Source organism: Phyllostomus hastatus, unplaced genomic scaffold (assembly GCF_019186645.2).
Source record: "Phyllostomus hastatus isolate PE091 unplaced genomic scaffold, TTU_PhHast_1.1 phas_scaffold_387, whole genome shotgun sequence".
In the NCBI taxonomy this organism is placed as follows: domain Eukaryota; kingdom Metazoa; phylum Chordata; class Mammalia; order Chiroptera; family Phyllostomidae; genus Phyllostomus; species Phyllostomus hastatus.
This window is the reverse complement of record NW_025334027.1, coordinates 2222766-2241083: the sequence shown is the minus strand read 5'-3', so window position 1 is coordinate 2241083 and position 18318 is coordinate 2222766. Positions and strand designations below refer to the sequence as shown.

At 46.7% G+C, this 18318-nt stretch overlaps 1 protein-coding gene across 4 annotated transcripts in view; it reads left to right on the top strand.

Moving 5' to 3' along the window:
* The window catches only part of LOC123806550 (protein HIRA), a 74470-nt gene that overhangs the window by 1874 nt on the left and 54278 nt on the right, over window positions 1-18318 (top strand). For 2 of the 4 annotated variants that reach the window (XM_045819730.1, XM_045819732.1), the window contains exons 2-4: window positions 14896-14958; window positions 16661-16771; window positions 18016-18106. In XM_045819730.1, the coding sequence (XP_045675686.1) occupies window positions 14896-14958; window positions 16661-16771; window positions 18016-18106 (265 nt within the window). Of the gene's footprint in view, window positions 1-14895; window positions 14959-16660; window positions 16772-16846; window positions 16981-18015; window positions 18107-18318 lie in introns of those variants that run through there. The other 2 variants (XM_045819731.1, XM_045819733.1) reach the window with 1 other exon arrangement.

Below are 18318 nucleotides of genomic sequence, written 5' to 3'. Positions count from 1 at the left end.
GGTCAGGCCAGCAGCCAAACATCCCAGCCTGGCAGAGTGGCCAAAGCAGTGGGCCCAGGCCCCTTGTTGCTGTGGCCTCTCCATAGTCCTGGGATGGAACTTGATGATTTCTTCTCTGCTTTCTTCACAGTATAGTTGCAGTGCATGGTTGGGAAGATAGATACAAATGGCACCCCAGACTATAAAATGCAAGACATAATAAACATAATTATTTGCAAGAAAATAATTGAGACTCTGGCTAGATGGGGTTTATACTTTTATACTTGTTCTTTGTTCAATTTCCTTTCTTTTAAAATCCCCTGAAATCAACCTTTGTCTCACCAAGTGTTCAGAAGAACTGTCACTGTGAATTACCACGATCCTAAAGGACATGCCAATGGTTTGGGTCGGTGGCCAGTCCCACTGAGCAGTCCTTTAAAAATGAGTGAATAGTGAGGGCTGCTGGGGTGGAAGCTGCTTAGCCAGAAGCCAGAGTGGTGGGTGCTTTGGATTAGCAAATCAAAATGACCATGGGGCTTTGGAGAGTGCATCATACCACTTTTTGGCATCCTGTCTCTGCATTTATGTCTCCTGATTTGTTCTGTGGCTTGAACATACTTCACCTAGTGTCTGAGAGTCCAAAGAGGGAAGAAGCAGAGAGCCCACAATTGCCCTGTGGTGGCAGGATCCCTTCAGACAGGGTGGAAAGGGCAGCTAAAATAAGGCATGTTTAAGGCAAAGCATGAAGTGTAGGTTGAGCTGTAGGCGTACTTTCAGACTTCATTGTCCCAGCTGATAATAGTAGTAAGACCTTTTCCCTGAGGTAGAGTTTCTCAGCCTCAGCACTGTTGACATTTTGAGCCATACAATTGTTCTGGGGACCGTCCTGTGTATGGTAAGATGTTAGCATGCCTGGCCTCACTCATCAGGTGTCAGTGTCACCTATCCCCCCAGTTGTGACAACCAAAAATGTCTCCAGACATTGCCAGTGTCCCCTGGTGGCCAGAATCACCCCCATTTGAGAATCTGTGCTCAATAGAGATCCGTAAGTTAATACATCTTGAAGTCGTCATATCAGAGTGCAGTGAGCCTTGAATGTGGAATCAGAGTGGCCATAGTTTGTTAGCTGTAAATTCTTGGGATTATAATTCTACTTCTGGACCTTGTAAAGTTGAATAAATATGAAGACTCACCCCTATCATTTTACCATGTACTGATATATACGAGTGCCTTAAAGTATATACTAAGAGCAAATGACATAACTTACCTAGAAGTTAGCTACTAGGCATTATTCACACATGTATTTTACTCTGTGTTCTTAGATACAGTATTCCTTATATATTTAATTTTATTTTAGGCTTGGCTAAAATAAGGCTCATATCTTAGCTAGGTTATGACTGTATATTGGTCAGAAGGTGAAAGCAATTGGGTTTTTGGTTGTAGAACAATGTAGTTTGTATTTAGGAAATTTCGTTGAGGTGGGTTCTTCCCATCCCTGGCCCTTTGTTCCTGAGAGTTTTTCTGGAATTCTCACCCCTGGGGAGACAGTACTCATGCTCAGCTTTTCAGTGAAGCCCATTCTCGCCAGAAGGACCAGGACTGAAAGAACGGTCATCCCACTTTGGCCTCTGGCTCACAACAGATGGCAGTGTTGTAAAAGGTGTTTGGCAGATTTTCAGTAATGGGATAATTTGTCAGTTAATCACATTGCATTGTGGTGTGTTCTCTCTCTTGTCCAGTGATTGCATTATTTTTCTTCCCTACCCCATCTCATTCCAGAAAGGATTTTTCAGGCATCCTATTGAGACATATTCTGCATCTGAGTGAAAAGAGATAAGTCAGCTCTAAGGAGAAATGTGGGGAGGACGGTACGACAAGGAAGTCAGGCCTGGGTGTGGAAAGGCCCTGCACAGTGCTGGTGGAGCACTGCAGACCTACCTCTGAGAACAGGGTGGGAGGGACCCTAATAGTGATGTTTTATCATCGTTGTGGTTGTTAAGGTAAGCTTTGCAGTTGCTCTAGATCAGGGGTTCTCAAACAGGCCAATGTCTGGAGGCATCTTTGGTTTTCACACCTGACAGGGTGGGAGCCACCGGTGTCTAGTAGGTAAAGGACAGAACTGCTGGCCGACACCCTGCAGCATGTGGGACGTTCACTCACACACCAAAGAATCGTCGGGCCCAATGCGTCAGTAGTACCGGGGTCAAGAAACCCTGCTCTAGATAAGAGCATCTTCGTTGCTGTTTGCCTTTTCATGTATTTGTCTCATCATTCCAACTGGACTATGTCTCAAGGACAAGAGTTTTGCCTTTTATTTTGGAGTCAGTCTTGCTCTTGAGTCTCCGTGCTCTGCTGCTCACCAAATGTGTCAAGGAAGGTTCTTTTGATCTCTTCCTGATCTGTTAAATGAAGCCAGTAACACCTGCCTCACCTGCTGCCTGTGAAGAAGGCTCAGGAAATGTGAGCTCTCTCTACACTGTCCATCACTGACTTCTGCCTGAAGACAATGGGTGATTTAATAAAGTAACCAGAATACATCTGAAGAGGATTTAGAAGAAAACTGGGTGGGATTTTGCCTTGGATAATATACACGTGGACTTTTCACTGATTTATGAACCAGACGTTGAGCCCTTCCAGAGAGAAGTTCTATGGGGATCAGAGGTACATGATGCTACCCTGTGTGTGGAAAGCTGTGCAGTAGGTGGGAGAGAGGGATCTGCATCACATTCTAGAATTCAGGGCAGAGGGAAACCAGAGCTAAATGCGCAAGCTGCCATGGCCCCAGGGAGGCGGCCTGCTTTGTGGTGTGCCCTTGGGTTGATCCTTGACCACAGGACTGTGATGGTGCAAAAGGCCCTGCTGCTGCGGGAGAGTCGGGAGCAAAGGCCCAGGGAGGACTGAGAGCATTTAAGAGGAGACAGAGCATGTTAGTGCACGACTGAGCAAGTGAGGAGAGAGAATGGGGCTGGTAGGCAGAGCCTTAAGCACCTTGATAGAAGTTTAGACTTTCTTCAGGGGGCTGGGGGAGGGGCACACTGAGGTTTCTGAGGACCCTGGATGTAACATCCTGTGTCTCCAGAAGGCCCCAGAGGAGTTAGGAGGCAATCCTCTGGGCCTTGGTGAGAGATGAAGAGGGAGATGTGGAGGTCAGTGGTCGTGGAGGTAAGGAATGGATGGGCACTGAAAACAGGGAAGAGGTGGGTGAATGTAGAGATTCAAGTCAGTCTCTGAGTTTACTTCTTTAGTATGCTAGAGAAAGAGTAAGAATGAGGGCTAGAACAGTTGGGTTTTCTTAAACATTTGTTTTTATCTAAGAAATGGTTGAAAAGATGTTTTCACTTAGTGAGCAAAATTGTAGTTTACATTTCGGAGGGACCTCTGGGCAGCACCTGGCTTTGGCCACTGAGGGGACCTGCTGCCAATTGCACTGATCTTGGGCCCTGTCAGAGACTGTGGAGAGAGGCCCCTGCCTGCCTTGACCCCTCCTTTTCCCCAGAGGTTGCTCAGCTGTCCTGTTTATGCAGGGTGTTTGCTGTAGCCTGCAGAGGTGTCTAACACATCAAAAATAGGTCTGGAATGAACCCTGGGACCAAATATTGATGCACACACATTTTATCATGCCAGGACGAACAGCAACACTAAGAGAGATGAGGGGGGCCATCGGTTTATCCACATTATTAAATAGCAGAAAGGCAGCATTGCAAACACTGCATGGGTTGCCTGCCCCTGTTCCTGTCCAGCAGAATCCCAGTGTTTTTCAGGTGTCTGCCCTCTTCTGCAGGATAAGCTGCAAGGGGCAGTTCTTGATAGCCCTAGTCTGTTATGTGGGTAAGTACCAATTTGTTGGGAATAGCCATTTGATGCCATTCTGGCTGGAAAGACTGGACGGGGGTGTCTGCTGGGGGCTCCTAGGGAATCGGGTAAGAGGAGATGTGTGAGAGGCCTTTCTTCATTCGCTGGACTTCAAGCCTGTGATCACGAGGACGAGGCTCACACTGCAGATGACAGCAGTAGAAGGATGTGGCTCCTTAAGGTGCTAAATTAATGCACCCAGAAGCTGACCCATCTCGGGACTTGTTATATGTAGATTACCCTTGAAGATCCCTATGACTTGCAGCAGAAAGAAAAGATCCATAACATGCAGGTGAAAACCGGCTGCATGAGATGAGGTGACCTTTCCAGGACTATACTAAATGTAGAGGGATGAGTTAGGATTCATACCCAGACTCCAGCCAGAGGCCAGGCTTGCTCATTCTAATTACCAAGTGTTGGTCCCTGTGCTGGGCACCTCTGTCATGGAGAGCTTGAACACCGTTTTCCTCCTTGGAACGAGCTTTCAAAAAACGTGTGCATTGTGGTACCAGGAGTTCCTTGTTGTTGAATATTGTTGTCCTTTGCTGCTCCTGTAGCCACATAGGAGGCCTTGAGGCTTCTTACCTGGCAGATTTCCCTTGAGGTATGATTGGCAAACCTTCTCTAGCATTTGGTTTTCAAGAGCTCGCCAGTCATGGGGTATCAACAGAATGCTTTCAGGAACAGGGAGGGCCCTGTGCCCCAGTCATGGACTTTGAGTCTTCCTCATTACCCTTTCTTACGCCAATCACCATTTCCTTGCTGGCTTACATAGGGGAGGGGTAGAGACCTGACTAAAATTGAGGTTCTGCTAGAGACCTCCCCACCAAAAGTAAGCTCTTGAAGGGCAGAGGCTTTGCCTTTGCTCATACTCTGTTCCCAGGGCCTTGGACAGTGCTTGGCACACACCACAGTAGGCACTCAGTCAATGTGAAACGAGGGTTGAATACTGGAGGAAGGCTGCTGGAAGGTGACTAGTGGACAGGAAGCCCAATGTCCACTACTCTTGGCTGGCAGAGTTGATTTGCTTCAACAAACTTCCTGTTCATCCTGGCTGGCTCTTCTAATAGATCAGCCTTTCTTGTAAAATTTGCTGGGGATTCCAGTGATGAGGGGAAGAAGCATTGTGTCCAAGTGCTTACCCAAGGAGCCTATTTATATATTATGATTTAGAGCTTTCTATTTTAGGAAAGGGAGTAGATAAAACAGAATAGATAGCAAATGGTTTAGAACACCCTTGCAAAAAGAAAAGCCATTTAGGTCAAAACTTGTTCTTAAAAGCAGTACCTGCCTTGGTGTATTACCAACCTAGGACATCCCAAGTCACATAGAAGCTGACCCCTCCCCCACCCTTGAGGGACAGACAGAAGAGGCAGCAAGCCTCATTTGAGGGCCAGGAGCAGACTCCTGGACTGCTGCATCCTCCAGTGGAAGGGCCTGCACACAGAAGCACTCAATAAATTCATCCATTCAACCAGTAATGAGTGCCAGTTGTGTCCCAGGGCTCAGCACTGTGAACCACATGCATGCCGGGATCTGTTGAGGAGCAAGCAGCATGTGATGCATTCTAGGCAGTGAGGCTGGGAGGGCTGTCTTCTGGGACTCCTGTTTAAGCAGAAAAGGAGGCAGAGGATGGGAGCATGCTGGGGAGGCAGACAGCAGACATCATAAACATGAGCAGTTACCTAGAGCACTAGGCCGGTGAGTGTGGGGAGAAACAGCAGCCACAGATGAGGAGTACTGGGCTAGGGGTGGGAGAATTTTAAATAGGGTGATTTGGGAAAGCCTGAGTGGAGAGGTCATGTGTGAGTGAAGGCCCTGTCTCAGGAAGCAGACTCTGAGCTGGAGAGTTTTGCAAGCCGGAGAATTGTCAGGGAGTACTCTTGGGATCCATACCTGCAGGGGATTGAGAGCAGTCAGACTGAACGGGGAGAAGTTAAGTTGTAATGCAAGTGCAACAAAAGTTGCAGCTGACCCTATGGGGGGCTCTGGAGCTGGGACAGCCCTTCAAAGTTATCCTGAATTGAGGTGAGGAGCTCAGGCCTTTTATACTGCCAGGTCCACAATCAGTCACAGGCTGCCCTAGGAAGGGGGCCTGACTTTGGTGGAAACAGTTCTTTTGCTGAGGGCAGATCCCACCTGGAGAAGGACTGAGCCAGGAGCTTTCACACGCTGTCAACACTCCCACAGCTAGGGAGTATGCTTCATTCCTGGGGGGAGGAGACCTGGACAGGGTACCACAGCATCCACTCGGAACGGACCTGACGGAGGTGAGGAGGGCAGCCATCTGAGGGAGGAGCATTCCAGGCAGAGAGAACAACCAGAACTTGGCTAGTGGATTTGAGGAGCAACAGGGATTTCTTGTGATTTGAGTGAGACCGAAGCAACACAAGGGCAAGAACACCAAGAGGTGAGGCCAGAGGGAGAACAGCAGTAGATGGACCGGGAGGCCCTGGTGGCCTGTTAGAAGGCTTTAACTCTCAGTGTGAGGGGAGCAGAGGAGTGATGTGGTCTAACTTGGGTCTAGAGATTGGGAGTGGGAACAAGAAACACCTGTTAAGAGCCTGTCGCAATGATCCAGGCAAGAGATGACCGTGGTTTGGACCAGAGTGGTGTGGAGGTGAAGGTGCTGGTGAGAAATGGTTGGATTCCGTGTGTGTGTGTGTGTGTGTGTTACACATATGCAGTACTTTCTGGATTTAACTTATGGTAAAATGCACAGACCTAAGGTGTACAATTTGATGAATTTTGACAAATACCTCTATAACCTATTCCCCACTCAAGATACAGAACATTTTCACCTCCCCAGAAAGTTTGAGGTACATACTGCAAAGGTAGAGTTGCCAGGGTGGAAGGCGCGTGTGAGACAAGGGCCGGCTGAAGGGCCAGTCCTGTGCAAAGGGCACCGCTGCCCTCCACGGAGATCGTCAGTGGTGAGACCGTGAAAGGAGTGGTTGCAGAGAGCGAGCCCAGATTCCATTAGAGAGAGTGGCCAGGGGAGGCCGCCACCCACGACCTTCCCCTAGCACCTTTTTCATGGGCTGTCTCTCTGCCTTCTCCCTTTTGAAAATGCTAGGGCTCCATTCTAGAGCTATTAAGGAACAGGACAAATACCTTTATTTTTGGCTAGTGACAATTGCCATGTATAATTATACCAGGACACATCTTATCGTATATGTGTAGATACGGGTAATGAAGCATATTGTGATGTGGTATTTTTAATTTATAAAATGTAAAATTATTTTTCTTATAAAAGTAATACTTGTTTAATTTAGGAAAAATTAGAAAATGCAAAAAGGAGAACATTGTTAAAACTCATCTTTCAGACCATTTGAAAAAATAACTGGTGACTTGGTGCTTTTTTAAAAGAACACACGTATTATTTACTGTTACCTACCACATTATACCACGTTATAAAAGTATCTAAATTTTTTAAGACCTTAGCCAAATCCCTGGTACCATAACAAATTCAGTATTTTTATTGTGTAGCCTCCCTTCAAACCTTGCACATATAACTGGAATTGCTAACATGTTGCTGTGCATTTTCCATTTAATACTATAATTTGTTATTTCCTTTTTCTTTTTTTAAATTGCCGTATAATTGAAATGCATTATATTAATGCCAGGTGTGCAACATAATGATTCAATATTTGTACATGTTGTGAAATGATCACAAAATATATAGTCTACATCCATCACCAAACATAGTTGCAGAATTGTTTTGATGGGACTGTTTTGAGGTTTACTCTCTAAGCAGTGTTCAAATATGTAACAGAGTATTGTTAACTATAGTGTTATTTTTTTAGCTGTAGTGCTTGTTAAGCAAACAGATGTCTCTGCCCACCCAATGGGAATGTGGTTCTTAATTGCTCTTAATTTTCTGATGGAACTGGGTGGAAGAAATTATTATTTATAGAAATCCAATTCACAGGTAACTTTTAAGGAATATCTCTGTTCTGCAAAATGAGAGGAGAAAAGAGTGTAAAGAAACAGATCGTGACTGTTATCAAAACTTGATTATGTGTTGGCAGGTGCTGCAGGAGAAGTGATTATGGTCTGTGAATGATACACCTGTTACTTTCTTCTACTTTAGTTTGGGGGAGGGGGACAATGGTTGCATGATTGCTACAGCTTTCTTCCTGTGCTGTGTTTTGACTCTCTCAGCCACCTGGCACCTATTAGATGTCGTTGTGGTATTGCTTACCTAAGACTGAGGAGGCTTTTGTGGTTGAAAGTAGTAGAGATAATAACAACAGATGGCTCTGTGAGGTGGTTGGTGACATCTGTGTCCCCACTGCAGTAGATGAGGAGCCTACCTTCCAAAGATTGGGATGCTAGTGATCCTGGGAAGGTGTGTTTGAACTTAAGGCCTTTTGCTGTGGGCCTCTCCACCTTATACATACATGTTTGTTTTGGTTTTGATTAGCATTTTCTGAGTTTTGGTAAAACACACATAACAAAATTTATCATCTTAACCATCTCTTAAGTTTACAAGTCAGTGGTGTTACGTATATTCACAGTGTTATGCAGCATATCTACAGAACTTTTTCATCTTGCAAAACTGAAACCATATATATACCAATTCAGCAACAACTCTCCATATTACCTTCCCCAGCTCCTGGCAACACCATTCTACTTTCTGTGTCTATGAAGTTTACTACTCTGGAGACCTCATATAATTGGGATCCTACAGTTAGCTGTGCTTTTGTGACTGGCTTATGTCAATTAGCATAACATCTTTAAGGTTCATCCGTATTGTTGCATGTGTCTGAATTTATTTTTCTTCTAAAGCTGAATAATATTCCATTGTATGGATATACCACAACTTGCGTATCCATTTATCCATCAACGGACACTTTGATTGCTTCTACCTCTTAGTTATTGTAATGCCTCTGTGAACGTGGGTGTACAAATATATCTTTGAGATCCTATTTTTAGCTCTTTTGAATACACACAAATACCCAGAATTAGAATTGCTGGATCATAGGTAATTCTGTTTTTAGTTTTTTGAGGAACCACCATACTGTTTTGCATAGTGACTGTAATGGACTACTCGCAGTGGAAAAGCATTCCAGTTCTCTGCATCCCACCAGTATTTGCTCTCCTCTTCTTTTTTCTTTGATAGCACCCACCCTAATGGGTGTAAGGTGGTGTCTCATCGCGATAGTTAATGATGCTGAGCTCTTTTCATAGGCTTGTTGGCCATTTTGTACATCTTTTTTGGAGAAATATCTGTTCAAGTACTTTGCTCATTTTTTTAATTGAGTTTTTATTTTTTGTCATGTTTAGGAGTTCTGTATATGTTGTGGACATTAATCCTTTATTAGATATGTGGTTAGCAAATGTTTTCTCCCATTTGGGTTGCCTTTTTATTTTAGTATCCTTTGATGGGCAAAAGTTTTAATAATTTTAAGAAGTTTAGTTCATCTGTTTTTTCTCTTAATGCCTTTTGTATCATATCTAAGAAATCATTGGCAAATCCAATGTTGTACAACTTGTCCCTTATGTTTTCTTCTAAGAGCTTTATAGTGTTAGGACTTTGATCCATTTCAAGTTCAGTTTTGTATATGGGTTAGGTAAGGGTCCCACTCATTTTTACATGTGGACATTGTTTTCCCAGCACCATTTGTTGAAGAAACTGTCCTTTCCCATTTAATGGCCTGGTTACCTGTGTCAAAAATCACTTGACCACATATGCATGGGCTTGTTTCTGGGCTCTCTGTTCTGTTGAATTGGTCTGTATGCCTGTCTTCACATCGTGACCACGCTGTTTCGGTTACTGAGGTTTTGTAGGAAGTTTTGAAGTCAGGAAGTGTGGGCCCTCCAACTTTGTGCTTTTTCAAGATTCTTTCAGTTATTTGGGGTCCCTTGAGATTCCATATGAATTTTAGGTTGGATTTTTCTTTTTCTTCAGTAAGTGTCATTGTAGTTTTCATAGGATTATATTATGTCTGTAGAGCTTTGGGTATTAGTAACATCTGTGTATAAAGTCTTGTAATTCATGGACACAGGGTGTCTTTTCATTTATTTGTGTCTTCTTTAATTTCTTCCAGCAGTGTTTTCTAGTTTTTGGTGTACAAGTTTTGGCCCCTTTGGTCAAGTTTATTTCTCAGTAATTTTTCCTTTTGACTTGATTTTAAGTGGAATTGCTTTACTAACCTTTAACTTTTTTTTTAGTGTTAACGCATAGAAATGCAGCAGGTGTTTGTTGCTTGTAGATCCTTCAACTTGACTAACTTTGTTTATTCTGTGGAATCTTTAGGGTTTTCTACATATAAGATCATGTCTTACATCCACTTTATATTTTAATCATTTTGTAATTTTGTTCACTTAGTAAATGTTTCAAAATTTTTTCATTTTTCATTTTTTAATTACAAATGTACCAAAATTTGTTCACACCAAGTATTACTGGGTTGTGCAGGGGTGTGTTTCCAGAGCAGCACGCAGTGGGCGGAGGCCTCCACTTCCCCAGGCTTCCATTGCGGCGGGACATACTCATGGGTGCTCCCATTAGACGTGCCCAGTGAGCTGGCCAGTGTGAAGGCCTGGAGACGGGAGTCTAAACCAAAGCTGCTGGGGCCATGGGTAGGGCCAGCTACTCTTGTCTGTCCCCTCCCTTCTCTCTGGCCAGTGCTGTCTGCTCAGAGTTTCAATTCCACGTTTGGGCCTCCTCTGGGCATCTTTCCCTTGGCATGCGGCAGGGTGCCCCTGGACTGCACCCCATTGAACCCGAGCTTCCATAGCTTATTCTTTATTCCTGCTGGATGGAGAACATTCATGCTGCAGGCATTAGGTTGGCAACCCCCAGATGGGAGACAGTGCCCAACTGTGTGGATCTGAGGAGAGAGTGACAGCAGGTACTACGTGTGGACTAAGGGGGGGGGGGTCCAGGAAGGTAGCTGGGAGGGGTGACCTGGAGGCAAAGCTCCAAGGACAATGGGCTGGTGGATGTGCAGGGAGAGCATGCTGGCCTTGCTCTCCCAGAGGATAGGAGGTTGCCTGGTGGTCTAGGGGATGGGGGATGTGTTAGTTTCTTTTGTCTCTGTCTCTACACAAAGAAAGGCCAATGCCGGAGTGAGTTGGGAGCTCATCTTTGTCATTATGCTGTGCCACAGGAAAAGCTCCGTGACTAGTTCAGCCGTAAGATCCCTTTCCTTACCTCCCCCTCAAAGAGCCCTTTGGAAAAGAGGTCTGTTCCCACTGAGGGAATGTGAGCCACTGTTTTCCTTGGGACTGAAAGGCCTAGTGCTCTAACGAGGCAGGGAGCCAGCACCATGCTGGTTGGTGGATTTGTGTAGGCCCACTGTCAGATCTCATCTCTTCTGTGGCACATCCCTATGAAAGCTCCAGGGTGGCTGTTGTACCCGCCACATCTTCCACCAAAGTGGGTCCTGACTCCAGAAGTGTTCACATATGAAACACAGACGTGTTAGAAGCAGTGTGACTTACAGTGAGTGACTTGATGGATTCTTGAAGGAACACATAATACAATGTCTCACAGACTTAAGGAACTAACGAGCATTCCAAGGACTGGGTGCATGTTCCTTCCTGATGGCTTACTATTTTGGTTAAAATGACAAATGCCCAGCGAAAGTCGGCTTAAGCAGAAAAGTGAAAGAATTGCCATTTTGGGTTCTCTCTTGCATAACAAACTACCCCCAAACTTGCTGGCTTAAACAACACATTTTATTATTTGTTTTTGGTTTTGGAACTTGTCAGGGCACAGTAGTTCATCTCGGTTCTACACGGATCTGTTGAGATAGCTCCAGCTGGAGCAGCTCACCTCGGGTCCCGTGTTGGGGCCTTGATCTCACTGTTACCTGGTTTTATCGACCTCTCCTTGTGGCCAGCTTGGCTCCTCTCAGCATTGTGGTCTCAGGGCAGTCGAACTTGTTACATGGCAACTGGCTTTCTCTAGAGAGCCAGTGTTGAACTGCTGGGCCTTCTTCCGGCTTAACCCTAGAACCGGAGCAGTGTTGCTTCTGTGGCATTCTGTTTAAGTGGGTCACAATGGCCAACCCAAATTGAAGGGGAGGAAAGCACAGGGGCCCACGGGACTGAGGTATCCAGGTGACTGATGCTCAGCATGGCCGGTCCCAGGGCCCAGAGCAGGTTGTCAGGACGCACTGCACCTGTGTGCACCATCACTCTTGTTCCCTTGTGTGCTTTCCACCTGTCAGCTTTGCATCGGTCTCCTCCAGCAGTGTCACCCCGACCCTCACAGCAGCCCCAGGCACACTGCCTCCCAGCTCACCAAGAGAGGCCACACACCACAGTATTTAATGCCGTGGGCTCAAGCCAGATACCTGGACTCCACTGTGCAGCTCTGTGGCCTTGGGAAACATTTGTTAACCTCTCTGCATGCCTCAGTTTCCTCGTGGTAAAATGAGGATGTCAGAAGTATTCACCTCAGAGGACCATGTGAGATTTATAGTATGCTTTGGGTCGTGCTGTCTGCAGGTTTGGAGAGCCATGTCAGATACTCAAGAACACGTCACGGGTCGGGCAGAAGAGGGCCTGGCCTTGGAAAGGCAGAGCTCCACGGGACATACCCCAGCATGGCTCTGGTTTCCTGGAAGGAGTGGCTCACTGACACCTCCATGGGCTGGCCTGCTATAGATTCCTTGGGAGGCCCCAAGTGGAGATGGCAGCACTGATGGGGTCGTGTCCCTTGCTGCTGTCCTCATCACACTTGGAGATATATGCTCTTGAATTTTACAAGGCTGCTAGTGGTGCTCATTGGTCACTGTTCTCTGGTGTCTGGCAGTATTCCATGCCTCGTTTTTAGCACAAGGTGCCATGGTTTCAGCATTCTGTACAGCCTTTGGAGCAGAGGTGTCTGTACCACACACCTCTTGAGGCTGGGCCCCCCAGCACTAATTATCCTTCCTTGTTTCTTGAGGCTTTCCTGTGTGACACTTCTCCCAGCCAAATGGGCAAGAAACCTGCTTTTTCACAACTGCTTCCCTCCCAGGCCCTCAGCCCATGGGAGAGGGTGGCACATTTTTAGTAGCTGCCTGTGGGGCTCTGGCTTATCACACATGGCAGCCACCGAGCCCAGGAAGGGTGTGGGTGGCCAGCATGGGCCTGAGTGCACATGCAGGGAAGGACCAGTTAGGGCACTTTCAGTCCTTCTCACCTGTGCTCTCAGCACCTGCCATTTTTAGCTCACTTTGTAGAGTTTTCTGGAGTCCTCTCTTGAAGATTGAGGTGGGAGTGATTGTGTCTGCCCCGTCTGGGTGATCCATGGGTGAAGAATACCTGGCAGGCTTTCTCTTCAGGCCTTGGTGAGTGCACTCCACTGCTGGGCCTGGCTCCTTCAGAGCTGTGTAGAGAACCAAGCTGTGTTGGGGCTTGTCTCTCGAATCCTTTGAATGAAATTTCAGAGCAGACCAGGGCTGAATTTCTTGTGTGTTTGGGACAGCTTTGAGCACACTGCAGTGCTCCAGGAATGCAGTCAGCAGCTACTTGGCTGAACTTGACATGTCATTACAGAACTCTGGCCCTTGGTGTGGGCCCGGAGGTGACCGAGGGGCTCAGAGACTGGGACAGGGATGCTAACATGGCTTGTTGTGGGAGCCTTCGTTGTTTTGGATTCACTAACTACTGGAGATGAAGTAACATGTGGTGTGATTTCCAAACTTTCCAAGATTTCTACTTAACTCCCTGAGACAAAATAGGGTGTTTGCACCTGCTTGCACAGCTGGGTCCCCCACTACCATGTAATGACCAAGAAGAAGAGGAGCTCATTTCCCCTTGTCATGTGGAAACACATGCTTGATTTGACTCTAAGGGAGTGATCCCAACCCTAACCCTCCAAAAGAAGGCAAGGGAAGCTGGGGGCTGCCTGGGGCCAGTATGGGCCATTGCCTTCTGGGTATAGCAGCTGATTTTCAGCACTTGGGTGGGAGCCCTGGAAGCACTTTCAGCTGTTCGGCAGCCACTGCCCACACTTGCCGCCTTGTAGAGCTGGTAACTTTTGTCCTAGTGTCCATGCCACCTCTCCTTGGGTGACAGAGAAAGAGCATCCTTGCCTAGGAGACTTGGCAACAGCCCCTTGTGTATATCAGCAGTTGATGTGCCCAGCTCATTGTCATGCCATCTAATTTGTCACTGAACAAATATTACTGAGCTACCACTTACCAGGCCAGTGCTGGAAGCCGCTGATGTGGTGATGAACTCGCCTGTGATTGATTTGGCACTCGGAGCGTGGAAGCAGACCAGGGAGCTAGACACATGCTCTCTGGCCTGGGCCCCAGGATTACTTCCACCATCTGCTGGCTTTGGGGTTCTTATGGTGCCTTTGCCAGTCTGGTCCACCCAGCTAGCCGTCTAGCTTCGTGAGCTCTTACTGTAGGCTGGGGCCCTTACTGGATATAGTGGTGACTCTAAGAGCTAGTGCCATGCCCCTTTCCCCTGGAGGGACTGAACATCTAGTTGAACATAGGGCACATACCATGGAGGAGGGTCAGCAAAAGGAGATGCCAAGAAGGCCATCTCTCCACGGACTTTGATGCAGCACAAATGTATGGGGTCGGGGGGGTGGGGAGCTTTTTGGATGCAGAAGCATGATGAGGGAAGCAGTGTATTGCAGCCAGCCACTGGCCGCACCCAGATCTCCGACAGTCAGAAAAGCCAGGGCATGCTCCCTGTGTCCAGGCTTACCCCATGGGATGGGGAGATGGCTGGCTGTAGAGCCGCTGTCACGAATAGCCTTTACAAACATGCATCCCCGGAAGGCGTTGGACTCATCCAGTGGACCTGTGTGTGAGTGCCCAGATGACCTGTGAGCTCAGTAGCTCTAGTGACAGGATGGTCTGTCCCACTTTTAGACTTTCAGCTATTTAAGGTCACTTGGGGAGTCTTCCAGTAATTTATACCTCCAAGTTAGATCGCTCCACCTTTACTCACAGGTAATTTATTAGCAGTATAGTATTTTTTCCTAGGATCAGTGAATAGGGACATTAGTTGAATAACCAGTATTTTAAGTTTGAGCCTGTTGCTGTTCTTCAGTGAATTAAAGCCAAGACAGATGTCATGTGTTTTTTGTTTGTTTGTTTCCAGGCAAGCCAATTTTTTCAGTTGATATTCACCCTGACGGGACCAAGTTCGCAACTGGAGGACAAGGTATGTTCATGGGATAACGGGAATGTTCACAGCCCTGCCAACTAGCTCTCCCTCGTTACCCTTCGGGGCATAGAAAAAATATTTGCTGTTTTCAGTATGGTTGTGACTCAGTTTTAAGTCTGAACAAATTACATAAAATATTTTTTTCACACTAGAGTGTCCTCTCTTTAAATATTTTCGAAGGAGCTTTATCTTTCTAATTTCTGTTTATTGCATTAATATTGAAATCAATTTGCATGTCTGAGGCCAAGCTTATTGACTGTGGATAGTGGCAGGCAGTCCCATAGACAAAGCCCCAGAGGCAAGGACTCTTGCTTCTTGTCTTGTTTTTGGCATTGTTTTCTCATCTGAAAGGGGAGAGGGGACTGTTAACCTCCAGAGCCAGCCATGTAGCTACTAGGCCCATTCTCTGGGCTCAAAGGAATTCAGCTGGGTTAGAGGGCAAATATAAACGTGCATACCATTTGAAAATATAATCCATGGTATTGCTGGTGTGTTTTATCCAGTGTCTGCTGCAATACTGCAGTTACTACTCTGTTTGCAAAGACAAAGTCACTTTTGAGGCCAGGACACCAAGATTCACAGCATTCCCACAGAGCCTAGTCCCCACAGCAGGGCCCTTCTCTGTCTAAGGCCCTCCAGGACAGGGCTTGGAGAGTGCCCCTGTGAGTTCCATGTCCTCCTGCCGGGTACTGCAGGGGCAGGTTGTTGCAGACTTCCTGCTCCAGGGGCTTGCAGGGAAGCCTTGATCTCCTAACTGCGTGCTACGGGTTGAACCCAAGAGGTGCCCACAGGCATCCCCTAGGGCCACTGGGATGACAGGTTTTTCTCATCCACAAGAAGTGGCACATCTTCTGACCTACTTGGCATAGCAAGCTCTAGGAGAGCTGATTAGGAAATATTTTTACAGTGGCCAAGAGGCAGTTGCAAGCATACCTTATTGTAATTTTGACATGTCCATTTGCAGGCATTTATTGGTTTTTGCCCCTCTATAACAAAAAGTTAAGTGAGGGACTAGACTTTTGTTAGTTATCAATAATGGAAATCTCAGAAAGAGGAATCATTACTAAAATGCATGGGTATATTTTTTTGCTTGGTACACCATCAGTTTATGACCACCTCATCTGTAGATGATGGCAAAGGGCAGGTAAGGTAAGGAGCACCTTTTCAGTGTTTAAGGGCCATTTCAGACTTGCATCTCGAAGCATCCAGTCAGCTGCAAGAATAGCCATGGGCCCCAGGCAGTGCCTGAAAAGGGAGGGAAGCCCCAGCAGGGACTGTCCTGTTCTCCTTGGTTGCCAGGGAGCCCATGTGTAGACCTGAAAGGGTGCTAGGACATGGGCTTTTCCAGCCTCCTCATTTACAGAGGAGGGGTCTGTGTCCTAGGCAGGAATGAGGACCTTCTGGGGGCCCCTGGTGGATCCATGTTAGAGGCCAGATCAGAGCTCTGTCCTCAGCTGATTGTAGTCCAGAGTGCTTTTCATAAAGGCAGGTTGGCGTCGGCATAGTCCTAAATCCACACTTTCTGAATCCCCATCAGCACTTATTTTTCTTCATCTTCTCTGTAACTTATATTAGTAATTCAAATTCAGTCTCCTCCAATCTAGCCGATTATGATTTATGAAAACTTAAGTGAGGGCTGTGTCTCATAGTTAATAGTCTACTCCTTGCACATTGAGTTATTTCTGCCCCTTCATTCCAGGACAGGATTCTGGGAAGGTTGTGATCTGGAATATGTCTCCAGTCCTCCAGGAGGATGACGAGAAGGATGAAAATATTCCCAAGATGCTTTGCCAGATGGACAATCACTTAGGTATTACAGAGTGGCCCTTTGCAGGCTTTTCGTGTTGGCAGAGTGCCCAAGGTTAGCACATGTGTTTGTAATTAGAAAGATAAGGCCCCGTGCGGCGGTAACTCCCCTCGGCCTGCTGTCTGAAGGCACAGATGTTGGCTGCACACCTGGGTGAGTTATTCGGCAGAAGACTCGGCCCGCCCACAGAACCATCTTTGGACAGTCTGCAGGTACCTCTGGTGATTTCCTGCTCATGAGTCGTTACTGCCTGATTCCATGGGGCTTTGGGGCCAGCAACCTGGAAGCAGTAGGGTTCTGGGGAAGGGTGCATAAAAGACAACTTACCAAATGTCTCAGATTGCCACTGTGTCACTCGGAGGCCCTCTGCCAGGACCCTTTTGGCTGCTAGACAGTGCTGTGGTTTCCTTTCCTGTGTTAGTGCCATTAGCTTCCCCCCTGCCCCTGAGCATCAGGGTGACTCTACTTGGCTCTGAGTTCCAACCTAGCTGCTTCCCCTGAGATGCTCCATTAATAGTTACATCCCCTTCCTTTACTCTTGCTCTCCCAACATGTCTCTCGGTATCCTCCAACTTGGAGCGCAAGTCACCTACAGGCCGTGTGGGGGCCACAACTCGGATAGTGCCCCTCATGTTGCAAGGCCCCCAGAGGCTGGGCTGTGAGTACTTTTGGAGGCTCCAGCTCAGCTGGAGGGCAGAGGGGGATTTCCATTGGTCTCAGTGTACAAGTGCAGGATCAACCAGCATGCAGTGCTGACAAGTTTGGAAAATCTGAATTTAATTGCTGACAGATAGAATGAAGTCAGTTTTACATTTTACCAAGCTGCTCCCTGAAAGCCCTAGAGAAGGCATCTCTGCCTGTTTAGCACATGCCTTCCTATCAAGAGTTATCCCTGTTAAGAAATACATCTCATCATTAGGCAGCCCTTTTTAAGTAGTAATGACTTTGAGGTACTTACCACTTTTCATGGAAACGAGCCTCTTCCTCCTGACTGTTTCACCCAGCATTAACACTTCCCAGGTTCCATAGCCTTTCCTCCTCCAGACTCTATTCTGTTCATTTGTTGTTATAGCACAAGAAGGTTAGTGCTGAAACTGAATCGTTCTTCTAGGGCTCTCACACAGTAGATATCTTGAGTAGATTAGATAGATTGGATTTTATAAACCCTTTGCATCTTGCCAAACTCTGCATAAAGTAAATGGGCATGACTGTTGGATTTTCATCACCCTGTTTCTTTTTCTTCCCAGCATGTGTGAACTGTGTGCGGTGGTCAAACAGTGGGATGTATTTAGCTTCTGGGGGAGATGACAAACTGATTATGGTGTGGAAGCGGGCTACGTAAGCATCATTTTCCTTTCTTCACGTTTTATTCTTAGAAGCTTTTTTGCTGGTCTTTATCACAGTCACTTTCTCTACCCTAGCACTGAAGTCCCCAGAGTCCCAATTTCATAAGGAGTAAGAAGCACACGTAGGCCAGGAGCAGCTGAGGCCTGCCCAGGGAGCTGGAAGGCCACCCAGCCCCCCAGTAACCTGCTCCGCTGTCCCTTGCA